This window comes from Numida meleagris, chromosome Z (assembly GCF_002078875.1).
Source record: "Numida meleagris isolate 19003 breed g44 Domestic line chromosome Z, NumMel1.0, whole genome shotgun sequence".
Taxonomy (NCBI): domain Eukaryota; kingdom Metazoa; phylum Chordata; class Aves; order Galliformes; family Numididae; genus Numida; species Numida meleagris.
Window position 1 is genome coordinate 63,084,736 of NC_034438.1, and position 27,913 is coordinate 63,112,648.

Sequence of the window (27,913 nt, forward strand, 5' to 3'; positions counted from 1 at the left end):
ATGTGACTCAAAAAGGATTTTTTTGTTGTAAAGGAAATTCTGAGTTTAACAAAACAAAACAAAAAGGCCAAACCCACAAGTTTAGGCACTGTTGCAAAGCTGTGGTTGATTACTCACTCACTGAGCTGGAGAAGAATCCCAGGGAAGGAGGGTGCAGGCAGCAGATTTGAGAACTTAACAAAAGTATTGCTTCTTGTGTTTTGTTGTAAAGGAATTTGTCTTACATTTTTTGCTACACAGTATATATTTGCTTTAAATTTCATGTAGTTCTTACATGAGAAGAGAAATGTTTGTAGTAAAGGCTGGCCAGTGCTGTGCCAGGAATCAACAGACTGCCTTGCACATAGTAAATGAATTACTGATGTTAGGAATATATAGAATGTCAAATACCCCGCAGAACTGATCATTGACATTCAGATAACATACAGTACCAATTTCAGTGTCTACATTTAATTCTCTTTTTTTTTCTTCCCAGATGAGAGAGTAATGAAATACATATTATTCCTAAGATTTTCATACTGTCAATCAAGGAGATTTCAAGGAGCTTCGGCTGGTCTGGTCTGAGGAACTAGCGTAGTTCTGAGAGCCCCTGAACCCACACTTAAGTGGAGAATGGTGATTCAGTCCATTGCCTGGAGGATCGCTGAGGAGCTCTTATGTGCTAGGGCAAGAAGCACTGGTGTTAGCTCAGTGTGGATGTGAAGAAGATGCATGTGAGTTCTATAAATAACGTGGGAGCAACCTGTCATCTTAGCTGCGTACCTGGAGTAGTGTGTGCAGATCATGCAACTGGAGAGTGTGATTTCAGAAGAAGTTAGCACACAGACCAGCTGCTGCTGAGAAATTGGTGTTAAAATTCACCTTCAGTTCATTGGTGTGGCAGCCTGCCTCTGTAGCAGCTCGTTTGCTCTCAAAATTGGGTAGTTAGATGTCCTAAGTGGAAAACTGAATTTATCTGATAGCTGCCTGACAGAGAGATAACATTTTATTGTACCTAAGCAAGATTCTAGTTTCATTTACAGTGGAATCTTAACCAACTCACATACATTTTTGTAAAAGCCATTGCATATTGCTGAATTCGGAGATAAAGGAATTACTGTGCTATTTCATTAGGGTTTTATTTCACAAAAGGTGTATTACTGTTACATTCTTTAGTGTATTAAGTTTTTTGTAAGCAGGGCTTACTTCTTAATGCAACAGTTAAAATATTGCAGAATGTTTTGTTGTGGAAATAAGCATCTCAGTAAAGCCATACCAGTCATACTTAATGGTAAGGGTACATTTATAAATTGTTTATAGAGGGCAAATAAATAATTAATGTCAGTTATTAAATGGGTTACAGGCATGAATAGAGTGTATTATATATGGCAGTAAGCACACCAGTAGAAGGTGTTGGGGGCAGCATTTTGTCTAACTGTTGCGCTGAAGTCCGTAAGAAACGACCATTTGTTAAAATATGTATTAAAAATGTAATACGCCATACACATTTATAAATACCTTAATGTATAATATCATCCCTTGGCTGCAGCCCTCCAGTGAAACCCTGCTGGGAAGGGAATGAGGCAGCGGAAGGTTTTCAAGGTGACAGCGAAATCCAGGGCTGTGAAAGCCTGGTGCTGTGCTGACAAGCTGTCTCTTTGTAACATACTAATAATGGGAAATTTGGAAAACAAATTCTTTTGTTTTCTAAATACCTGCAGGATCAAGTTGAGCATCAGTAATTTTGAAGATAGAGCACTGTTTTGTAGCTTGAGTGCAATATTTAGTCAAATCTCATTTAGAGAATGAAAAGAACAAAGTATTACTAACAAGAATTAATTTCTGTTTGAACAGGAAGGTTTTTTTTTATTCATGGTTTTAATGCAACAGATTTGTGTGTATATTTGTTCTCTGTCTTGTGAATATGTTTTTAGTTTTTCCCTTATGAGGAGGGAAACTTCTGGAGATGTGCTTCACATCACACTCAGTAAGAATGAAGAGAGATTATGAAGCTTTTCGTCTTGGTCATGGGGGAGGTGACCACATCATGTTTTCTTTAATGGTAACTGCTTGCTGTCATTCATTTCAAGCAGAGCTCGTCTTCTGGCCTGTCTCTTCTAACCCTGACACAGATCAGGAAAATATAGCCTTTTTCTATGTTTTTTTGGGAAGAAAACTCCATTACTGTTGAACAGAAGAGGAGAGACCATTATCTGATGTAATCCCACTGTTGTCTCCTCTGTTGAGTTGACCTCCCCTTTTTGTCATTGGGATAGCTCTATAGAGAAACTTTTACACACTTAACAGTTTCTCTTCTGTTAGTAACCATTCTGTTTGTTGGCTCAGTGAAAGTAAAGCCTTGATGCCACGGTCAGAACCAAGTGGGTGTTAGTCTGGGAGTTGTGACAGGTTGGTGATGATAGGCTATTGCATGGGGAAATCCGAACACATAGGGTCCTCTGCTTCCGGGGCACAGTGGAATAATACTTCATGTGCAGTGGAAGGGATGTATGAAAACAGGACTCATTCTGGCTTTGGGTCCAACTTGTAGAAACTTCTAAACAATAAAGACTTTCACAAACAGCCTGTTTGATAGCCATGATTTAACTGTCATTCTATCACAAAAAAAAAAAAAAAAAAAAAGAATTTGCAAGCCCACCAGTTTTAGTGGGGTTTTAGTGTGGACTGAATGATATTTTGTCTCCCATTTAGTTTCAAAGGAACATTTAATATAGAGAGAAGAGAGTTTACTAGCAAAAAACAAGTGTTACCTTTCTTTTCATTTTAATGATATTAATTACAAGTTTAATATGATTTTCTTCACATAGCTTTGCAGTAATTTAAAAACTTTCATTAACATTAATTTTGGAAAAAAAAATGAAAGACTTATATATAATCTTAATTTATCATTTAAAATTTTTGTATGACAAAAACTATCATTTTGTGATAATTTCATTGTGATGCATTGTTAAACTGAAGTAACTGTGTTTGAGAAATTCTGTGTTCAGCCTTTCTGGATCATTCTGTGCAGGAAACAGAAGCATAGTCTCTCTGATTGATTTATGTAAACTAGTAAAGAGAAGTACATAGTTTAATTGAAAGAGCAGTCTTCCCTTTTTTAACCGTCTGATACTTGAAGCAGCTGGCAAAATATCTCTGGAGGAATCTTAAAATCTTTCTTCCCCCCTTCCCTTTTGTTTGTTTGTTTGTTTGTTTGATTTGATTGTTTCTGGTAACACTAGTAGCCTGGGAAAGACATTCATAAATATACCTTTTTTTCCCTTGGCTCAGCAGGTATGAGCCTTGTTTAGGATAAAACCGAGCAAGGCACAGTTCTTACTCTCTAATATCTATAGTTCTCACATGCTGAGCAGACAACTGCTTATTTTGGAAAGTGCTCTTAAGGGTTTCCAGAGTAAATCAAGATTTTATTTTATTTTTTCCTGGTAACAAACAGATCAAATGAAGAAATGATGAGGGTAATGAATGAAGCATGGAGTAGCAGCATAACCATTACAATGTGTGTGTGTATAGCTTTGTGGTTTGATATCAGATCTATTTAATGCCATATAAATAACTCAAGCCTATTTCAAATAGTGTGTAAACAGCTTCTTAAATGCAAATATTTGCTGAATATCAATATTTGTATTTAACTGTCAAATAAAAAACATCGAAGTTGTGTCTTTTTAATAATCTTTCCTATGCTCACAAGTAGTTTGATCAAAATTCTTTAAAATGTCGCTGAGAAGAAATTAAAAATACTCCTTAGTAGTCTGAACTTGAGCATGGCAAAGTAGTATTTATATTCTGTAAAGCATTTCTAAGTGCATTTTATTGTCAAATTTATTTTGCACTATTATTACAGAGGATGCTTAGGTAAAATGCTGCTGATCATATTTTGGTAAATGTGTTCTGAAAATCTTCTTGCAAGCCCAAAGTTTTTGCAAAATACACATCAGCATTTGTTAATTTTAAACCTTGGCTTCCCTAGGACATCTTCACTATTTTTTCATTCTAGTAAGAAAACAGTAATAAATTCTCCTTTGCTATGCTGCAGATGCCACAAGTTGTAATCCCCACGAGCGCTAGTGATTCCTAGATTTGCCCCTGCATTCATCCAGCTTTATTAGTTAGGTATTTTAATATTAACTGTATTAGTTAGGTATGCAGCATTGAGGTGCATCAACCTATGAAGCATAAGCCTTGGTGATGACTTCTGGAAACATGAATTGTTTCATTTCCAAGAACCTATCTGGTTTTGATGTTTCTCTTCCTTTTTTTTTTCCCTGTTTGTTTACCTTTTCTGCCACCAGTGCCCTGTCCTGGCACCTTGGCTGTTGAAATCTATCATTTGACTGCTCACTATTCTCCTGCTTTGGGTACGTGCTGCTGCATTGCATCCTAGCAATAATATTGGCAAAACTGACTTACATGTTGTCTTTCGTGACATTCATACTTGTGAGAAGTCAGTGATGTTAACTTGAAGGCTGAATTGGTTTGTGCTCTCAAAAGACAACTGTGATTCTAGTAGTTCTGGTAATGCCTACTTACAAAACTGCAAAAATATAATTTGGTTACCTGGGCATGCAGAAAAGTTGAATATAAGATAACTTTCTCTGAGTTGACTATGTTTTGTACAGAAATGTATTCATAATTTGTGTAAGTAAAATTATCAGCCTAAATTGTGTCCTGTGCAGGCAGGACTGTAGTTTTTGATGTCTTTGTCCTTTAAATTTGAGTTTAGATATGAGAACTGGTCAGACAGAAGTTGTCTGAGAAGTAGTTTGCTTATTTTCTCTTAATTCTGAAAAAATACAATGCTTTATCATTTTTTTTAACCTAATGTCAGCCATGAACATGGAATCAGATACTTTCACTCCTGTTATCTAGCATCTGGTTTCTTCCATTTGAAGACCAACAAGCATCAGCAATCTGGAGACTCAGCATTAAAATTTTCTAGACTGCTGGTCAACGTTTTTAGTATAACTTCACAACTGAAGGATTTTATTGTTTCTGTTTTGTTTTGTTTTTCTTTGGTACAATGCTTAGCCCAGTGTTCAAATACTTTCTTTCTGTGGATAAAATTCTTTCTGTTTGGAAGGCATCTATAAAAATTTTTGGTAAGGGATTGAAACTAGTATTTTTTTAATGACCTGCATTTCAAAAGAAAGTATTTCCAGTAAGTTCCCCTTTAGAGTCCAAGTGGATTATCTGCTAGTTTCAAAATACGTATGTTTGGTTGGTTGTTTCCCTGAGCATGTTGAGAGAGAAGCTGACATTCAGCAAACCTGTCATGCGTGAGCCCTAGCCTGCAGCTGAGTGTTTGAGCTTATCTGCAGTAGTGGCTGAGTGGAAATGTTGAGTAAGCTGGGGGTCTTGTATAATCCTTCGTGGCTGCAGTCCAGTTTGGGGAGCAGCAGGAGAACACCTCCAGCTGCCTATTCAGCATGTTTAAATCAGCCAACAGAAGAAACTGCAGGCAAGTGCTGGAAACCTGGTAGCAGGTTATCCAGATGTGTGAGAACTCAGCAGACAGGTGTAGCAGGGCTGGCAGCCCTGTGGCAGACAGTTGGTATGTCTGGCAGTACCTGTGTGCAATTACCCAACGGATGGGTATGGCATTGATTCAAGGGGCAATACTGTGCATGAGGCTTAGGAGGATTGATGTATGCATCCTGAGACCTTCTGTTTGTATGCTTTTGGTTGTGATTGGCTATTGTTTTGCTTTTCTGTTTTAGAGAAATGCCTTGAGTTCTTCCAGTGCAGGACTTCTTGCCCAGCATGGAGAGCAGACTGGAAACCAAGGATCCAGTCCCAGTGATGAGCATAGCAGCTCATCATTTTGAAAATGAGACTTTGTGGTTTCAGTCATCTTACTGGACCCCAAGTTTAGAGGGGTGAAACTAACAGTACGTCCTTGAAAACTGCTTCTCTAAGTGGCCTCAGCAGGCAGACGTTGACTGAGCCAGCACCATCCCATATGCCATTAAGGCAGGCAAGCAGCGCTCCTGACCTATGCAGAGAAACTGGGAAGGAATAGGAAGAAATAACTCTGTGAAAATCAGCGTCATAGTTGTTGTGTCATCTGCAACTCTGGAGTCCAAACTATTCAAAGGCAATGATGTGGCTCCCCAAACAAATAAAGCAATTCTGAATCAGGGGAGGAGGGTTATAGGCTTTAGAAAAAGCTTAGTTTTTCTCTCATACAGGCATTGGTGCTCAGAAGTACAGGTTCCAGCTTTTGCAGGTCATTGGCAGCCCCTGATGGTACTGAGACCACCAGAGCTGATGTAGCACGGAGGAGGCCTTGGAGCTGCTTTGGCCAGGGCACCCTGGTCATGCAGCCAGTGCTGCCACTGAGTGCCCCTCTTCCTTTAGACAGGAACTTCCCTTAGTTCTTCTGCGTTCAAAAAATGTTTTGTTTCCTATCTGAGCATGGACGAGGGAAATGTCCAGCCCTCTTGCCTACAGCTATCCTGCCTACAGCCCTCTTGCACAGCTGTCTTACTAAGATGTTCTTTAGCCTCTTGTTTTGCCTTTTGTGTGCCTTTCTGTTGTTTTATTCAAGTAGTACAGCTTTCTTTTGTTGCTTTGTAGAGGTGGAAAAGAAGCAGTCACTGAGACATAAGACTTCTCTAGGTTCTCTTTTCTTTGTGCTTTTTGTTTTGCATTTAGTAGTAGAAATCTGTTTGCTGGTGTTGTGAGGTTTGTTCTTGCTGCCATCATAATGTCCTTGGTAACTGAAACTCATTTTGCACTTCTGCCTTTCTACTTTTGTCACTATGTGTTTGTATTGTTCCTTAATGCATGCCTTTATTTTCTTTTGTGTTTCTTCTCCTTTTTCTTGGATCACTGAGGATTTGATGATGATGCCAGAGTTACTTTATATTAATTCCTGTCTTTCTTCCAATGCTATTTGCCACTGAGTTTTTTTTAATAAAGCTTGAATCACCTTATATTTGTGATGTACTTTCTCTTCTGGTTATCTGTTTTTGAGGACACTTTCCACCAGTTCTCTGAATTTGCCTGACTTCTGAGGCCTGTTAGCTGTACTCTGATGCTTTCAGACCTCCTTTCTCTAGAAGCTGTCATTTTGTAATCAATCATACAAATTACTCTCTACTATTACTTTTTAGATAGGTATTCGGGGAAATTCATCCTCAATTTTCTCATCCCACCTGATTCCCTTAAGATTCATAAGGTGACTCGTTCATGCCTGTCTCTTCATCTTTTTCACCCTATCCCTTTTGAGACTAATGCTCAGTTTCATGATTGCCCGTGGTTCCTTGAAGTCTACTCTTTAATTCTCTGATGCTAATGCCCATTACTTTAGCTTGCCATTGAGATAATCTGCCATCCAGGTTTATTTGCAAAAGAACAATGTAACCTTTGTTTAACTAATTATATGTGACTTCACACACTATTTAAGAAGTATGCTGCTTGCTAGTCATTTGTGTGGGTTCAGGCATGATACGTTCTAAGGAAAAAAAAACCGCAATTTTTTGCCCAGCATTTGCTATGACCCTTAAAAAGGAGATAGAACTCTGAGTCCTATAGATGTCTTGCTGACCCGAGTCCTCATCTTTCCCTTCTTCACTTCACTTGAGATAAAGCTTCCTGCTGTGTCAGCTCCAGCTTTCAGGAGGGGGCTTAGTAATATGATGTGGAGGAGCTACCCACCATATTTAAAACTGATATTAATACTCTATTTCCTGAGAAAAGCTAGGAAAGCAACTGGTAAAAACCTAAGTCCTTGCCCTTGGCAAGCAGTGCTTCAGCAGTGATGTTCTCAGCAGCCTGTGCACAGCACTGATGGAATAATGAGAAGCCAGTCACTGTTTTTCTGCTAGTGTATAAATACAAACTTAACTTTTCCTCATGCATGATGTTAAAATATGTAAGGCATGGGCAATTTTGCCAATTAATTTTTCCTTTCAGTGCAGCAAGTGAGCAGTGAAACCCAGTTTTTGTGCTACCGTGATCGGTATCAGCCTATGTCGATGAGGATTCCAGGCTTTTAAAGTAACCTTTTGTAATTCGTAACAAGTGGTTCAAGCCCAGGTACCACCTACTGATAATCCTGTGGCAAATGTATAGCTTTAAACTCTAGATTTCTAAGGGCTGTGCTGGTGCTTTACTCTCTGTCAGTGACTCTCCTTAGGACATTTCCATGCTGTTAGCTCTGCTTATTGCCAGGGCAGGATGCATAGCTATAAACTCTTTAACTATAGTAAATTACATACCATGGGAAAAAATAGCATGTAGAAACCTGTTACTATCCCATTTGAAGGTGGCAGGGAAGACCAAGGTTAGCACCTTTATTACTGGGAAGCGGGGAACCTCATGTATTTATGGAGGTCTTGAATTCTCCGAAGTTAAATTTTAAAATGTGTTATGTTGCTTAATGTTTTTAGCTGCCATTTTCCATATTTTATAGTTAAGCTGCATAGTTGGGATAATTTAACTGGAATGTGGATAAAGGAAGAATGATTGACCCATGAGAGTGAAGGAAGAAGAGAGGGTACAGATCCTTCAACGTGCACAAGAGCGGAGGACCCTTTGTAATGTGACCTCAGAAATGATGTGTCTGAGTGTTGGATCTTTCTAGACTGGTGACATTGGGCTGGAGAGGCAAGAAGGTGGAAGAAGAGGCTGCAAAAACACATAATTTGTTTAAGGAAAAAAAAAAGATAATGTCAACTGAACAAACGGAAAGAATGGAACACTGGAAGGCTACATGAGAAACTGAAAATATATTAATCAATTTCAGCATGTTTCACTCTTCATTTGCATGTGCCATTTGGAAATGAAATTAAAAGCTTATTTGTGATGATTGCAGCTGTTGATGCATTAGAGATGTTTAACAATTTTCACATAGCTATACTGTGGGAATAATGGTGTAGATCTAACAGACCAGGAGAAGTGGGCTATAAGAGAGGCATATTATTTTGTTAGACCAACCAAGCTGGAAAAAAGTTGACAAAGTTTCAGGTGCGTAAGCCTTGCTTATGGAAAACTGAATTTCAACAGAAAAGCTTTTTGAGGTTTATGTGTGCAAAATGTAAGTGGAGAAAGAACAAAGCTTTTGATTTGAAACCTTACAGGTCATCAAGAAAATCTACATTCTTAAGAAGCATTGGGAATTTGTGAATCAGTGGAAGTGGAAATTATCCCATTCAGCATGAAATCTGCAGAAGATTTAACACTACTGCAATATTATAGAATCATAGAATGGCTTGAATTGGAAGAGATCTCAAAGATCCTCTAGTTCCAACCCCCGTGCTGTGGGCAGGGTTGCCATCCACTTGATCAGACTGCCCAGGAACCCATCAAGCCTGGCTCCAGGGATGGAGCATCCACAACTGCTCTGGGCTTGTGGGTTTTTTGATTTTTTTTTTTTTTTTTTTGGATGTTTGTAATCTGTTGTAATCTCTACAAGCTGAGACCTGAGATAGAAATGGATTCCAAACTCAGACTCAAACGAGAGTAACATGCAGAGCACTATGCAATGTGACATCTTGGCACAAATCAGGAGATCCTTAGCAGATGTGAATGTGTAACACCATGCAATGCATGCTTGTGGAAGAGGATGTAGATGCCACCACAGAATGTAATCTCTTAAAAAAAAAATAAAATCAACAGATACCTGTTATCAATTCGGTATTTAGTTGTATAGTGACACATAGGTTAATACGTTGCTGGAAACAATTAATGCTAGCTCTCGATATCTACAGGAGTTTTGGTAGTAAAATGTGAAATTATCCTGCATAATCTGTAAGTTCTGAGTGTGTGAGTGAACTGGATAAAAAACACAACAACATTGCTTCTAATACCTCTTGAATAGAAGGACACTTAGCAAGCTACAACTGTTTTTAACACTTGAAGCAGTACATAAGTAGAGGAGGGTGTGCCTGGCATTAATGAGCGTGTTTTGGGAGTATCCTCAAGTGGCAGGTAGAAGGTGACTTGAATTGAGAGCGCCTTCCCAGAGCTGTCGTAGGAGAAGGCTTCCCTTCTGTAAAACCAGTGTAAACAGGGAAACATCATCTTATTCCAGAAGGGACACCAACCTGATGGAAAGCATGGTGCCCCTGCTTGTTAAGGCACTGAGTGTAAGCCCCAAGTGGATGTGTACTGGGAGAACTCTTCCTGCTGTCTACAGAGAGAAGGAGAAATAAATGGATATGAATACCATCAAGTACACACACTTCCGTGCTGCCTGTGTTTGCAGGGCTGTGGTAGGAACTTGCAGAAGAAGGAGGGCACATACTTAAACAAACATTTGATATCGCCTTTGGGAAATGCTGTTTCCTCAGACTGGTGTTTGTGTTTTGCTTAATACGTGTGTGCTTCTAAGAAAACTGATCATGTTGTCGATAGGATAGGCAGCGCTGGCACCAGTGTAGATACTTGTTTTGAGCTGGAGAGAAACTGCGGACTGGCACGGTTAGAGACTCTTGAAAAGAGCAGTCAGTGAGCCTCAAGCTAAATGAACAATGTAAATTACGCGTAGGTGGAATGGCACGCCCAGGAGGGCTGATGCACGAAGGTGTGCGCTGAGGTACATCTCTGCAACGCTGACGCTTTAATTGACCTACCTGCCCAAGTAAATGGAAAAGCATAAGTACTCTTGGGCATGGCTCTGGCTTGGTGCTGCAGGAAATTATATAAAAATGATGTATAGACTATATTATGATATGTAGATATGTGTGTGCGTGAAAATGATTGTTAGTGTGATTAAAGAGGGGAAAAAGGATTGTTTGGCCATGGCATGCAAGTCTGCTAAAAATTCGATACTTCTTAACAAAACGTGTTTGCCATTGTTAGTTGAAACTGACCAAAAGCAGTTTCCCAGCAAGAGCTTTAAGGCTATTGAAGTGGTGGATTCAAGCAAGTTTGTTCAAGAAGCCTCAAATTAGATATGCTTTTAGTTGTTATATTTAAAATACAGATTCAGTGCTGCTGTCTATTATTTCAGAGACTGAGATCTATATTTTGTGTCTTACATCAGTGAGATTCCAAGGATACTCTGAATTTGAAACAGTGTGCATACCTTTATGAAACAAAAGGTAGAGGAAAAGCTGCTTCCCTCTACAGGGCAGAGTAGCAATTTCATAATATTGCAAGTCTCCTGAAACACACAGAAGCTTTTAGGATCTCCTCTATGGAACTGCTTTTACATTTTACTCAGTTGCCTTATCCTTCTTCACACAGACTAAAAATTATGGTATTGATTTACTAATTTTCATTGTTTTTAATTACAGGTTTTTTTTTTTTTTTTTTTTTTTTAAGGATGGTATGATAGAACTTTCTATATGCAATTAGTTTAAAATAATTAAGTTTGTTATAAATCCAGAAATGCTAGTTTTGTTTTGTGATACTCAGACCTGGAACTTTCCAACTGTTGGTAGTTCTACTTTGCTGCTTACATATAGCATCAGATATTGACAGCATAATGGCTGTTGCTGGCAGAGGGACATTTCTGCAATGTGCACTAGTTCACCACTGCAGATGTAGTGAAAAAGGAGCACCAGTTGCTTAATGCAGCAGTAAGCTTACCAGAGGAATTACAGGAGGCACAATACGTGAACCATGCTTTGACATACTGCCAAATCTGGAGAGCCGGAGGCTTTTGCTCTACCACATTGATTTTATAACTTTATGGATAATGGTTATACACAACTGTACTCTCAGTTAAAATACATATATTTTAGTTATGATATGTGGCGAATAAAGCAGTGAAAGCAACTGCAATTTTTCTCAACTGCATGAAGCTGTGTGTAATAGTTGCCTACTTCTGGCAGGTTTATTGGGCACCTTACAAGGGAAAGTAGAAGCTAAATTATTGCAGTTCCTTGCTCTTCTAAGCCCAGCTTTTAAAAGTGACAGAAAAACGTGGCCCTCATGCATTTGTTCTTTGTCTCCTTAGAAATAGCAGTACACCAAACCAGGTGCTTGAAGTTCAGTCTTAGAGAGACAGAAACTGTATTGATATGCATCTTCCTGTAGAATTAAACCAAGAGAATAGTGTTTCACCTGTATTCTTTCCTAAAAGACTTTTTCATAATAACTTCAGACCTTTGGTACACCCTCTACACCAGTGGATCTGACTAGATGTTGTCATTGAAATTTCACTGAAGATTCATATTTCTCTTTTTTTGTGAGTTGTTCAGGTGTTTACCAGACAGAAACGAGAAATGTGGGTGTGCAGGTAGAATGTACTTGCTGCTTGCAGTATTTTCGGTAGGCAGCCAACATCTGTTCATCCAAAGAGCCAGATGAGTAGCCCACATAGCGTCAGGGAGGCTTGCTGGGGCGGTGGAGGGAGTGTGACTCAGAGCACCCAAGTGCCAAAGATAGACCAGGTGAACATCTTTGTGGTGCTTGCAGCTTTCGCTGCCTTTTATGGGAAGCTAGATGTTGTAATCTTTGGATTTGAAATCGGGGGCATTTTACTGCCCGCTTTTAATCAGTGGTCATGCAGCTGTAAAGCTTGGTTGTAAGTCTTCCATAAGTTAGTTGTGTATTTCCACCTTGACATGTAGCAAGTCATTACCACAGCACACTTAGAGCTGTTGTTTATTTCTTGGAGATATTCTCATGAAAACTAGTTGAGTAGGACGCCTTAAATGGTTCTTCACTTCAAAATGCAGTTGATATTTATCCTGTAAAACATATGAATAACTTACAAAATTAGAGCATCAGCTTCATGAAAAACACAACAGCCTACTAAAATGCAGGACTGCAGTAATAAGAACGGGACGTAACTTTTTTTTTTTTTAATGTAATGAATGTATCATCAGGCCATAGATGAGCGTGCGATCTAGCTGTTTTGGCAGGGAGGGGGAGCTCTGGCATGTGGCATGTCTTCAGGAAGAATTACTTCAGCATTGTCATGAACTGATTAGAAATATTTTTTCCTCACATTACTCATAGAATGTCAGTAAGTGTGCAAATGTGAAAATTTAACATGTCTGCTTGCTGTCTCTACATGGTTTCTCACATTAGCTTAATGGGTGAAGACTGTCTTTTAAAATGCCACTTCAAACCCAAGTCCTTTGGTGTAGAAGACCACCTTGCTACTATTTTCTTAGTCTTCTGCTGAGATGTGTAGTACTAGTTCATTAATTTCATACACTTGGTCTGTGGCCGTTTTTATATTCTTCTTGTGTTTTCTACGGGGTAGTTAAAGTCAGTGTCCCCACTAATCCTCCTGATGTGTCTTTTTTGATGTCTTTGTTGCCTTTCCTCAGAGCATCAGTTTCCATTGATCCTCCTGCTGCAACTAATGCAGTAAAACATTTGTATCTTTCTCTTGATCTCTGTGGTAAAAGCATTTATTTCTGAATGATGCTGTAACGCTGTTAAATTCTGTGAAGACTTCCTGACAGCATAATAGTTGGGGATGGACAAGGATCCATTTAGATCGGGCATGCGCCTGCCAGGTTGATGTGTGTCTGTGGTAGGCCCTGGACCCGGCTCTCCTGTCACTGCCACGCTTAACACAAGTTTGGGAGCCTAAGACCTGTAGCATTAATCAGTTTGACTGTCCTGGCGCAGTGCTGGCTAAAGATTTCCAGAGATGACAGGCTGAGGATGGTGCTGTATCTGCAATAAACTCCTGGGCTTTCTGCTTTCTGGCTTGCCTTTGTGGTATAGAAAGGATGGGATCACACAAATCCTTTTATCTGGACTACAAGCTTCATGTTTTGATAAGAACAAAAAGGGGAATCTCAGAAGACAAATGAGGTGCTTTAAAGCATTAGTAGATATTCAAGTCATCCTGGCTGTTGTAGAAAGAGTGCTTCATCTTTCTTAGATCTTAGGTTTTGTCTACAACCATTTAATGTGTAAGAATTGAGTGACAGTTGAACAGGAAAGAATCAAGTCAGGGAGAAGTGGCTTTTTTTTTGACAGATGTGGTTGTTCTTTTGGGGTGGGTGGTTGGAGTATGAGGGGTCCTCTTTGCTGAACTCACAGGGGTGCATCCATGTCTGCCTCGACATTGGAGAGTAAAGTAGTGGGAGTATTGCACGCATGAAGCATAAATAACTAGTGAAAACAGCTTATAAGGAATGCTGCTCATAGGTTTTAAAATTTCACTTGCTACAGTATACTGAAATAATTACTGCTCTGTCAGTGCCGTGATGACAGTTATCTCATATTGCATAATGTTTTGAACAGTAACAGGAATGTAGATATTCTCTGCCTCTCTGCTTTGTTTAGTTAAACTACATTTTTCAGGATATGAATAGTAAAATGTTCCAAATAGGAATCGCGGTGTAGCACAAAGTACGTATGAATAGATTGTGCTTCTTTAAAACAGTTCAGCTAGCAATTTTGAAAGAAATGCAGTCTGACTTTCTTTTCTTCTCTCGGACTGAAATGTTGTATAGACAATTTTTAAGTATCATTATCAAACATTGAAATGAGATTTCATTTTGAAGGACTTTAAATGTACAGGCAGACAGGGGTCTCTCTACAGAGTCAGCTGAAGAATAGGAAGTGTTACTTTTTTTACTTATCTAATTCAAATCTAGCCTCTATTAACAAAATCCTTGTTTCTGCTTGCTTTTTCTTGGGTTTTTGAAGAGGCCTTCTCAGCCCAAGGTCCAGTGAGCCCTTCTTTAGCCGTGAGATCTTTCTTACACAGCGGTTGTCATCAGAGCTCAGAGAAGCTCAGGTTTGAATAAACTAAAAAATCCATTTACTTGAGAGATGTGGTTCTCTTACAACAGATATGTGGTTGTACTACAGTAGGGATGTGGATTCTAGGATTGCATTTCCTTATGCAGCCTGAAGTTTGCACGTTCTTCCAGTACACGTGAGGTGCTATTCAAGCGTGCTAACAGCCTGACACGTTCCAGTTGTCCTGGAGAAATAGTGGTGCTATACGAATATACTGTATTTACAATGAGCGTGGTGTATTGTGGGCAAATACGGAGCAGCAGTAGGTCAATTGTTAGCTAACTGGGCACCTGTCCAAACATCATTAAAAATGTTGACTCTAAGTAATTTAGGGCTTTAATAATATTTAATTAACCTCTATTTAAACAACTCAGCTCAGATTGACCTATGTGTCTAGTTTAAAAGTTCTGGTGTAGGCAGTAGATTTGACATGTTTGGTACATAGTGGTTTCTGAAAAGAAATAGCGTGCGACTCAAACTTCTGATGTCCTATCTTCATAAAAAGAGGAGCAAACAAATACGCAACACTAAATACTGTCTTTTTGTTTGTTTGTTTTTCAGGCTAGCACTGTATGTGTATGAATATCTGCTCCATGTAGGAGCACAGAAATCAGCCCAGACATTTTTATCAGAGGTATGTTTTCTTTGTCTCTTTTTTTCCCTTGTACAACTTTCCAGTGTGTGTGCAAGTGAAATTAAACCTGTGTTGGTTTAAAATAAACAGCAGTGACAATTTTGCGTATCTGTTTACGTTGATCAGCATATACTTCTGATTTTGCAAAAAGTGAGTTTGCCATGTCATTTTGCATGCCTTTGCCTAATTACTTTTGCTGTGATTTGTTAGCCGTATTGTCTGATTTGGTGCTACACTGAAAAAAGATTTACCTATTTTCTGTAATTATATGTGTATGATGGAGAGTGCATTGATCGTACTCCTTTGTGATATTGTTGAAATCTCCAATATGAGTGATGTACCCTTTCTAAATACACAGCAAGCAGGTATTTTCTGCTGATCTCGCTACGTATTCCTACCATGCTTCTAACTACTTAGCTTCTTTTCATCTAGTGAACCCACTACGTCTACAACCATTTAGGTCCTGTTTCTTAAGTTCTCTTAACTTCTGATGCAGTTTGTACCATCGCATAATAGTTATTGTTTTTCATAGTTTTTTAAAGACTTATATACATATATTGAAGATGTAAATAAATTGTATTTTCTTTAATATTTTACATTTATTCTGGGATGCAAGAATACCCAAATGTATGCCAAATATATTGAGGTCTTTGCGGTTTATTATTGTTTTGAACATGTCTTTGATGAGAACATTTAATATAGTAGTAGTAGATGAATGGTGAGCAGACGTGAGAAAACCAAGCAGCATGTTGTAGTAGGAAAATATGCTGCTTCAACTGATCTTCCTTCAAAGCTAATAGAATTACTATGCTAGTAATGACATTTTGGAGATAGAAGAGGGGAGTGTGAGTATAGAAGGGTTGTTTCTGTGTTTGTAGACACTTCATGTAACAGAGAGAAGTAAGAGTGTTGTAGTACCAGTTTATGCTTATAAAATATGTTTCTGACAATTGTTTTTTTTCTCCTTAGTAAAGCAATGGAAAAATAGGAAAGAAATATCTCACCTATCCTGAAACAGCTGTCATTTGTAAATAATGCACTGTGCAAGATTCATTTTGCTCATTTTGTTTTTATCATTTATGTGTAAAATGAGCAGCTGGCAGGAGTGTAACTGGTATGACATTTGGATTTCAGGAAAACATTCAATACAGTATCTTGAAATTTAGCGTTTAAAACCTAATTCAGTCTCAGATTACAGAGAAACTCTCAGGTCTGAACAAATGTAATTTGAGAATATATAAAATCTTTCAAATTCAGTCTGATGCTGAAATTTATCCAAAAAAATGGCAAGAGACAAAATATAGTGTATTGCAATGTAAAGAGACAAATCATAGTAATGTACTGAATTGGTAAAGACAAAAGCAATGCTAATAATATTTGTAAATGGCTACATATTGGAACAAAATGCAGTTACCATTGTTACAGGGAAGCCTGGAAAATATGATATTTGAGATGAAAATGATACAATGAGATTCAGACTGAGAAGACTGTACACTAACAAGAGTGGGAGAAAGTAACCTTAAGCACAAAGTTAAATGGTGAGTGGTGGAAGCAGCTGAAAAAAAAAAGAAAAGGTAGTTTATTGCGGAGTAAACAGAATCTTGCATTGTGATGCCCATTCAGTCCTCAGGTGGAAACCACAATGTAATAGCTGTAGCACCACTCTGTATCCCATGTAAGTCACTGTTCTTGTTAGAGAGGGAAAATTACAAGACAGGCTGAAAATGACAAAACAGCAGTTGAGAACTGCAAAAAATGGCTTCATACAGCTTTATGATGATGTGAAACTTGCAGCCTTCCATGTATCATTTTTCTGACTCATGGCTGCTGGGAAGAGCCTACCCTGTTGTGATTTGAGGTGGTTGGGAGAGTACTTCAGGTGTAGGAGATGCCCAGGTTGCATAGGACAAAATTTGTCTTGTCTTGATCACTTCTTAAAAAGTATGTCTGTTTGAGCTCACTGCTTTCTCTACTCTGGCAGCCTGCATCTGCCAGAATAATTTGGATGGATTTCTTTAAAACTCATTCAGTTCCAAGTTGCTTTAACCCAGGGTATTTGGACAAAAGAGAAATAAACACATATGGATTATCTGAGCTGCACAGCTATCAGTGATAATTAAAGAGTACAAATGGCAAAGATAAATGTCCCTTTCTTCAAGATCTAGCAAGTAATGTGCATAAGATTAATGGGAAAAAAAGAGAAGAAAATTTAAATTGGATATCATAAAATCACTTGTATAACTTAGAGATAGTTGTATTAAGGACGATTTCATTTGGTGATGCTTTGTATCTGGTATAAATTTTTTAGAGCTGGTTCACGGGTCAGTATGATCTGTGCTAGTCATTCTTATTTACAAGGGAAACAGTGCTTTCCATTTTTTTGTGGTCCCTGTTGAGTACACCCTTCAAAATTTTGTTGCCTTAATCTACAAAATGTAGGACCTCCAGTTCAACTAACCTTATTTTGAATCTTTGAATGTTGGAAACATCTATAATTCTTGTCTTTTGGTCCACAAATCAACTTCCTTTCAGGAGACATGACATGAAGTAATATGTGGAAGTAACTCAGTAGCTATTTCATCCCAAAATCTGTAATTGTCACACAACTGGCAGAATGGCAAGGCACTTGTACTATGAGCTAAACCATGCCATTTGCTCATGAGGATTGAATAGAGCTGTTCAGATGCCGTACACTAATACTTGAAATAAAATAAACTGTTCTGCTCCTGAATCTTTTTTCTGTTGTAGCAACTACTGTGTTGTCTTGAAGAGCAGGTCCTTATCACATGCATTTTCTATCCTGAATTTAGGTTTTAGCACTGGAGGAATAATTCCATTTTCTTGGCTAAACCAAGAAGACAGATGTCTCTCACGTGTTATAAGCTCTTTACTAATGCAGATGATGATAAGAGTTTTTATTTTTGGTTTAAGTTTATAATTTTTCATAATTCGTTTTGTTTGTTCAGGTAGACTAAGACCTGCCATGTGAGGTGTGTATTTTTTGACAATAAAACAAAACTTTCACATTCCCTCTAGCTTCCTGCTTTGAAAGCATTTACGAGAATAAATTGTGTCCTATTAAAAAGGACAAATATAAGACCTGCGAATAAGGTAATTTCAGTAAGCCATGCTTTGAAGAGGATGAATACTGCTTAGATGTAGTGAGGCCTTTCTATGCAAACACAATCTTTACTTTTAATTCAGAGTGTTTTTAAACTTCAGGGAAAAAAATGGTTTTGACCATATGTTGCACCTCTCCATTACATTGCTTTTGAAACTTTCTAGCAAGTCCTTCTAAGTCATGCTGAATGCATGTGGGAAATGGTTATGCCCCAGAGGAGTGCATTTGAATTGTTTATAAAACTATGTTAGTGACTTTGGCTTTGTTTATGTCTTTCATTTTTACTAACATTTTTATCTGGCACAGTTTAGGCTGGGTTTCCACAGTTTGAGAAGTACTTTTTTTATACTAAGTGCTGTTAAGTGGTGTGGTGGTGGTGGGGTTAAGAGCCCTGCAACTGGCTTATTCTGCCAACTTTATCAGTTAGAAGTTATGCCTGGAGTTTACTTTTGTATAATATTTTTTAAATGGCAAAATGATTTTTGAGTAGTTTTGAGTATTTGTATACAAGAGCTACTGCAAAAGTAATACTTCCTATTGTTCTGAATATTGTTCCACAAGATTAGAGGTGGATGTTAGTGGTATGGCAGCAGAGGTTGAACCTTCCAACAGTATCCTGCTACATTTTTTTGCCATGTAACAGATGGCAGCAGAGGATCAGTCAGACAGAATGGCGTCTGATACGGAAGTGCATATGGAGCAAAGGTGTGTCACTGAATTCCTCCATGTGGAAAAAATGGTGTCCACTGACATTCATTGATGCTTGCTGACTATTTATGGAGACCAAAGAGTGGATATGAGCCCAGCAAGTTGGGGGGTGGTGCATTTCAGCAATTGCCACAGCAGCGTGAAAGACAAGCCATGCACAGCAATCACACCACAGAATGAAGAGCATCTCTATCAGCTCATCCGCAAGAACTGGGTTATGACCAGGGAACTGTGTATGGAGTGGAATATAAGCTTCAATGTGTTGAAAATGATGGTGCCAACGCTGGAGTATCACAAAGGTGAGTGCCACAAATGCTCACACTGGAACAGGAAGAGCACCGTATGCAAGTTTGTCAGGACCTGTTGAGATCCTGACAATATGATGATGAAGGTGACAGTTTTTCTGGATCTCATCATTACCGATAATGAGTCCTGGTGTCACCACTATGAGCCGAAGTCAAAACAGCAGTCCATGGAGTGGCAACATGTGAATTCCCCATTGAAGAAAAATTTGAAGATGCATCCCTTAGAGAGTAAAGTGATGTGCACTGTCTCTTGGGATAGGAAAGCGGTGATCCTTCTGTATTTCCTGGAACCATCAACTCTGACCACTATATCATGATGCTGACTAAGCTGAAGGCTTGAACTTCCAGAACCTGGGCAGAGAAAGAGGCAACTTTTCTCTTGCAGCATGATAATGCAAGGCCCCGTACCACTTTGAAGACCATGTGACAACGGTTTACAGGCAGGTTCGGCCTGGTTCCGTGACGAATGGGGTGGGGAACCCACGGACCCATGCCCCGGGAAAGGGAAAAGGTAAAAAGGGTAGGGAGATGGGCCTAAAAACAAAACAGTGGCAACAATCTGAGGAGAAACAAACTAATTTACTAAATAAGATATCAGAATGCAAAATAACACACTATAATACAATATAATTACAATTTAAGCTGATAAATCCAGTACAATGAGAGAGAGCGTCCAAAATTAAAGTAGGCCTTACTCTAATACTGATGATAAGATGGCTGGGGGTCAAGATGCTGCCGGGATGAGAGACGGGCGGAAAGAGAGCAAGGTCTTGTGATCTCCGAGTTTTTATCCTTCCGTCTGACCGGAAACCAGTAACAGAAGAGCAAAGTCCCCTGGGGAATGTAGTAGTCCTCCTCTTCTGAGAACCAGGTACATTCACTACATGATGTTATGATGTGGAATACCAATAACCGAATGTCATAAAACCATGACACCATGGAGCACATTGCCAATCTCGACTGAACTGCATGGGCAACATTTTCATAGAATCATAGAATGGTGTCGGTTGAAGGGGACCTTAAAGGTCATTCAGTTCCAATCCATGTGCTATGGCAGAATTGCTAACCACTAAGACCACGGATACCCAGGATCCTATCCAACCTGGCCTTGAATGCCTCCAGTGATGGGGTATCCACAGCCTCACTGGGCAACCTGTTCCAGCACCTCACCACCCTCTGAGTAAAATATTTCTTCCTAACATCTAACGTAAATCTTCCCCTCTTTTAGTTTAAAGCCATTCCCCCTTGTCCTATGACTAACAGACTGTGTAAACAGTTTGTCTTCCTCCTGCTTGTAAGCTTTCTTCAAGTACTGGAAGGCTGGAGTGGGGTCTCCACAGAGCCTTCTCCAAGCTAAACAAGCCCAATTCCTTCAACCTTTCTTCATAGGAGAGGTGTTTCAGCCCTTTGATTATCTTCATGATGAGTTCCTCTGGACTCACTCCAGCAGCTCTGCATCCTCTCTGTACTGAGGGCCCCAGACTTCAATGCACTATTCCAGATGGAGCCTTTCAAGGGCAGTGTAAAGGAGAACAATCACCTCCCTCTCCCTGCTGGCCGCCTCCCTTCTGATGCAATCCAGGATACAGTTGACGTTCCAGGCTAAGTGCATGCTGCTGATTTTTATCCACCAGAACCCCTAAGTCCATCTCCCCAGGGCTGGTCTTGATGAGTTCTTCTCCAAGTATGTATTCATATCTGGGATTGCCTTGACCTAAGAGCAACACCTTACACTTGGCCTTGTTAAACCTCCATAGGTTCTTGTCTGCTCACTTTTTGAGCTCTCCAGGTCCCTTTGGATGACATATCTTCCTTCTGTTTTGTCATCTACACCACTCAGCTTGTTGTCATCCACAAACTTGTTGAGTGTATACTCAATTGCACTATGTCATTGATAAAGATTTTGAAGAGCATTTTTCACAAGAGAGACCCACTTGTGACAGGCCTTCACCTGGACATTATAAGCCACTGACCACAACCCTCTGTGTACAGCCATCGACCAATTCTTTATCCAACTAATAATCCAGCCTTCAAATCCATATTTCTTTAATTTAGACATAAGGATGTGGTGCAGGACCATGTCAAAGACCTTACACAAGTCCTGGTAGACAACTTCAGTTGCCCTTCCTTTGTCCACTTTTGCCATCACTCCATCACAGATGGTCAACAGATTGGTCAGGCACAATCTGCCCTTGGTTGAAGCCATGCTGGCAGTGCTGTCATAGCAGCTGTGAAACAGTGGGCCACCTCCACTGTTGCAGATTTTAACTAGTGTGGCATGCAAACTGATGTTCATCACTGGCAAAGATGCATAGCTAATGGTGGTGGCCATGTTTAAAAATAGTGTTTTGTAGCTGAGAATTTGCTCTATCAAATGGTGTTATTGTGCTCTTTGTATCTCTTGTAATTTCCATGAAAATGCTTTCAGAGTGACCTATGTAACATATTGAAATTATATTAGGTTGCTTCATATGTGTGCAAAGAACATTTTTAGGTGTATGAAGTGTTTATTTACTCCTGAAAGAACATACTTGTTTAAATTTCTTAACGTTTCAGAGTGGTAATCAAGCCAGAGTTGAGAATTAAAGTTTATTTCTATTTAGAAAAATCCCAGTGCTTCTTGCAGTATGATCACTATGTCCACCTTTTCTACTATGCTTTTTTTTGCCTTAATGTAAAACTTTAAATACCTTTCATGTTAAGACTGTTTAGGTTTTTCATTGAAATATTTTATTTTTTTTGTCAGTTACTGCTTATGTCTGTAGAGTGGAATATGACTTGTGTTTAAACACTTTTTTTTTTTTATTTGGGCAGGAAATAGCACTGTGTGTAGTTGTAACTGGAGGAATTTGGAGTGTTTGTAATGCTCTGGTTTCCACTCAGTTTTAACAAGATGCTGTCTCTGTACAGCATTATGTAAACTTCAGCAGAATCTAGTTATTTGCAACAGAGCTCCTAAAACAATTATACTGGGTTTATTGTATTCCAAACTATTTACTGTTGTAGTTTAAGACAAACTATATGGCATTAATAAAGTGATTGCTTGAAAATAGTTAAGGGAGAGCATTTGTAAAGGATTGCAGAGACAGGATGCTCTCATGGCGTATTGTCTACTGAGTTAGCTGCTAACAATGTAAGTGTGAAGTTAAGGGTGTAAACATTCCTAAATTGCATTTCCTTTGGAAACAGTTTTGAATAAACCAGACTTCATATGTGGGAAAAAAACTCATAGACAGTGTGTGTCTATTCAAGAACGTTTGCCAGTGCAGACAAAGTAAGCCAAACTAGTTTTACACTTCCACTGGGTGGTGGGAGAACAGGTTGTAGCTGGGGTGTATTTGTCTCGCTACCTCTAACAGTACAGCACTCCTTGAGGATACTGAAGCATTGGCTAGCTTTGAATGTGGAGAGAAGACTGCCACCTGCTGAATCAGTAACACTAGTTCTGTATCTTAAGTTTTTCCTAGTGCAAACTGGAAAATGTTTTAGGTAGTTTTAGAACAGCATGTTTCAGTGGCGGAGTGATAAAAATATGTCCTTAATAAAATTATTTTTACAATCTATGAAAAGATTCTAAAATATACTTTCCCAAAATAAAAGTCATTGGCTAAAATAGTATAAATAATAAAATACATAGTATGTCCACTCAGATTGATGATGCTAAAGCCTTTCATAACTACAGAATGTTTTATTTAATTATTTAAATTTATTTAATTGCTTTATTCTTCTTTTTTATTGTTATGTAAGTTTTTTTAGTCACATCAGTCACAGAAGTGTACATCTGTGTTTTACGGTTTTGTTTCAGATAAGATGGGAAAAAAACATCACACTGGGGGAGCCCCCAGGATTCTTGCACTCCTGGTGGTGGTAAGTGAAATTTTTTTTCCTCTTATATTTAGAACACAGCGATTGCAAGTTCCAGCAGCTGCAGGCAAGAAATTCAAGTGAACACTGTTAAAAGAATGTGGAGATGGTCATCAAGAAATATTTTCTTACTAAGAAATGAAAGAATAGAAAATAAAGTAGACAAAAAGACACAGGTATTATTAGACACAGGAAAACAGATACTGCATAGTGAATTCAAAGAAGGTGGCCTCCACTTCTTTGTTCACCATTCTCCAGTAAACTGAATTTAAAGTATCCTTATACGTATCCCAAATAATTGCACTTTGGGGAAGAAAAACATATGTGTGTTACCTAACATATGCAGATATACCTACAGTGACTGTGCATCTAGATGCGAGCTTCCTTGCTTTTTTGCCTACACTCTATTCATGGGTATAGCATATGAAAGTAATCAGATGAACCCAAACCAGCAGCCTTTTTGAAATGCAGTGTGTGTAACATGGGTTTTGTGTTGCAGTATCTGCACTTGCACAGTTTCTGTCAGCTCAGTGTATGGGTAGACAAATAATTTGTAGTTTTCAATGTAAGTTACCACAGAATCATGGAGTTATAGAATCATAGAATGGTTTGGGGTGGAAGGAATCTTAAATCCCACTCAGTTCTAACTTCTCTGCTGTGGGCAGGTTGCCACCCACCAGAAGAAGCTGCTCGGTGCCCTATCCAACATGGCCCTGAGCACCTCCAGGGATGGGGCATCCACAGCTTCTCTGGGCAGCTATGCCAGGGCATCACTGCCTTCTGAGTGAAAAATGTCCTCCTAATATCTAGTCTAAATCTACCTTCTTATGGTTTAAAACCATTCCCCCTTGTCCTATCACTATCTGCCCAAGTAAAAATTTGTTATACAGAGATGCATTTGTAAGTGTAAAATTTGCAGGGAGAAAAGAGTGCTCATAATCACTGCTATTTAGCCAATCTGTTTATTAATTGTCACATGATTTGAATATGTCCAATATGTCTTTGTTTACAAGAATACAAAACTATGGAGAATACAACCAGCTGTCAGGAGTACAACAATTTACAAGTTTTAAAGTAGTCCCATTTGAACACAAAAACCCAAGATTTTAATGCAGCTGTGTAAAATGTGGCATATTCTTCACTGAGATTTCTGTTTTTATTACCTATGTGATGAAAGCCTAATTAGGACATTGTGTTTCTTGTACCTGTGAAGTGTGCATTATCCTTAATTTTGATTTTTGGCAGCAGAGTGTTCAGGTTTTCTACTATTCCCTATTATGATGCTGGACTAAGTAGTAAACAATATTGAACTCTTAACAAATTGTATTCTTATGATTGTTCTAGTATACACATATTTTCATTCTAGAAACTTTGTGTTAGGATGAATTCATGCATAACTCCATTTGAAGGGGAGTGATAGGACAAAGAATGATTGTAGCTGTCACTATTTCTTTTCATTCCTTATAACCCAAAAGCTCTAAGAGAAGATACCCGCCAATTTCCTACTCTTCTCTGTACACGTGTTTCTCTAGGAACTTTTGTTTAAAGCATGGTATTGGACTTTGGAAGAACTCTTCCGTTTTCTCCTCAGTTTCATGCCTTTTCAAGTTATTATTGTATGTATCTGTTCCTTCCCGTGCTTTGTGGAGGTAAACAGCAACAGTCACCAGAGGTTCAAGGTTAAATGCAGAGCTTTAAACCCTTTAACCTTGTGTATCAGATTGGCTTCTTGGTTCATACTTTCTGTAGTTTTAAATGGATACAGCACTCTTGCCTCAGAGAATCAGATAACAGGACTTGATTCCTCAGAGATGTTTTACCAGCCTAAACTCTTTCATAGAGGTAAGTGCTTTCAGCTGTTGGCAAGGGAGTGATGTATCTTTTTCTACACATGAACATGCATGTGTGGTGTGCACTGTGAAATCTATTGGAGGAATGATTTTCTCACAATGATTTTCTCACTTTAGTGATTTTCTTCACTTGCAGTGTATTTTGGGATCTCTACTGTGCAGCTCCAGAAAGACGAGAAACATGTGAACATTCAAGTGAAGCAAAAGCCTTTCATGACTATGTAAGTTTTGTCCGTTTTTACCATGCTTTCATTATCTGTATATATACATGTGATACAGAAGTATTTCTGCATGACAGCATCTCAAGTGCATGTTTGTCACATATAAGGAACATTCATGTTTCCTGGGGATGCCTCAGAATTAGGACATCCTAATTGCGTGATTACCTAGTGCCACCTGGAAAACTCCGTAACCCACCTCAGAGATCAAAGTGCTGTCCTGTGTATTAATTCAGAATGAATTGCTAATTCTATCTCTTCCACATGGAGACATCAGGCCAATCACAAGGGCACAGGGCAAATGGAAGGACAGATAAGTCCTGTCCACATATCCGTACTCTGTCAATTGACTCCCTGGCTTCGGTCATGCTGAGTTCTGGTGTGATTGTTCTCATACTTAATGTACCACAGAGGAAATTAAACAGAATTTTTTGTGTCCAGGAGAACAGGAGGAATCATGGGATGTAAAGCATTATGCCAGTTTTGGTATGTTTGAGACACAGTTTAGAGCACAGTAGGGAGTTTGGTGGTATGCTGCCCATGAAGACTCCCTCCCACTACAAAAAAATAGTTCTAGAAACTAGAACTCCTAACACTGGAACAGTTTCATTCCTTTTTCTCAATTATCATCATGCACATGGAGCACTTTAGAAATCTGGAACTGTGTTCCAGGCTTACGATGGAATTTGGGTTCTATCTCCAGCAAGCTCTTCTCCATCTGTTGATTTCATTTTCACTAAGGAAGTCCTCAGAAAGCTGGCTGAACTGGGGTCATCTGTTGTTCCTTTGGATCATTTATACAGTACAAGGAGGGAGTATAACACCCTCGTGGCACTGTTCTGAAACCTCTTCAGAGTTTTCCAGATCTGTCTTAGAAATATTCTGTAGTCCCTGCAGAAAAAGATATATGAAATTAAAACTGGACTGCAATAACCCAGTGTCTTACAAATTTGGAAAAAAATTAACAAATCAGCTAATTGACCATTATGTATTGCTATTATCATAATCTGAATATGGCTTGTTTTCCTTTAGCATGTGAATGATTAATGATCTTGCCTTATATGTAGTTAACTGTGACTGCTACAAATGCACCAACAACACAGTTAGAACTGTTAAACTTATTTTACTTACAGACCAATAACGCTTTAATACCTTATCCTTAGAGGTCAGATTATGAGGCTGACTGGTAAAAGGGCTTGGATAACTTTGCACTGTTGTATCCATGCTACGCTGATCACTCATCATAATAATCAATGAGAGAAAAGCAGTGCTGGAGAAGGGAACAAAATCACGAGGAAAGTTTCCACTCACAAAGGTGTTAAAGTCAACCAAATTGGCAAAGCATGTTGCTCAAATTAAGAACAATTTAACTGTTGGGAGCAGAACTCCCATGATGTTTTTTACTTGTTCTGTTGTCAGTACACAGTCGTTGGAAGAATACAGCGTTTCAACAGCTTTGCTGTTGTTTTGAATCCTTGTTGTTAAAGCAAGGTTTAATTTCTCACTGAGGGAGAAATAGTTCCATAAGAATAGTTTATGACTTCAGGGAATGACATTAGTGAATTAATCCTTGGAGATTAGAATCCACAGTATGACAGTTGACTTCAGTGGGGGCATTGTATACTTGCAGTGCAATGTGTGTATCAAAAGCAAAAAATTTGAAGCCTGCTGTGAAATAATTCTGAAATTATTAGCAGTGAGAGGAAAATTTAAATTAAAAAGTACTTGGAATCTGAAACAGAATGGAGTCCGTTTAAAGAATGCTTCTTTAAACTTACGAGAATTTCATTGATCTGTAAATTCACTATTTATCTAAGAGTTGATGCTAAGAATTTGAGTAGCTGAATCAAAATTATGTGAAATAAAATTTTTTATCTTGACATTAGCTTTCTAATATTTCAAACTTCTGTGGATTTTGGATTTAAATAATCTTATTGCTCAGTTCATCTGCATTGTGGTAAATGTTACATTATGTTAAAAAATGAGAAAATACTCAAATGAGTGTGCATGTGATACACAACTGTGTGATGTTTAAGTTACTGTATAAAGTCATGTTTGATGAAGGAGAAATAAAATGTGGTTCTTTTATGTGCATATCAATCTGCACAAAGGAAGATGAATGTTTATGTTAGGGAAAAAAATGGGTTTATTTTATCAATTACTTCACCAAGCATTTCTAATAGCTTTCTTAATCCTTTAATGTGACAAGAAAAACAAGCTGTTGCATTGCTTTCTCACAGTTTAGATAAAGTTTTCTGATACCTAGAAGTACTCATAACTGTTCCATAGTGTCATGTGCTGTTTGTAAAGCAGCCTGCATTGTGTTAGGTTCACACTGTTGAAATCCTGCATATATTTAGTATTTCATGACCACACTATACATTCATATTAACACACTCAACAAATAGTTATAAAATACCATTAAGTGTGTTTTATGTTTATTAATGATTTGTGAAATCTTGACCCATGTGGAGTGTTGACTACGGAGGGGTCAAAATTTCACTCCCACTGCAGACTGTCAGAAAGCCAGCCTGTTATACCAGTCC

The 27,913-nt window shown here is 38.5% G+C and overlaps 1 protein-coding gene across 1 annotated transcript in view; it reads left to right on the plus strand.

Moving 5' to 3' along the window:
* Nucleotides 15,152-27,913, plus strand: part of SSBP2 (single stranded DNA binding protein 2) — a 147,299-nt gene continuing 134,537 nt past the window's right edge. Inside the window, exons 1-3 of the mRNA XM_021381525.1 lie at nt 15,152-15,301; nt 23,241-23,302; nt 25,286-25,370. Of these exons, the coding sequence (XP_021237200.1) occupies nt 15,152-15,301; nt 23,241-23,302; nt 25,286-25,370 (297 nt within the window). The remainder of the gene's footprint in view (nt 15,302-23,240; nt 23,303-25,285; nt 25,371-27,913) is intronic.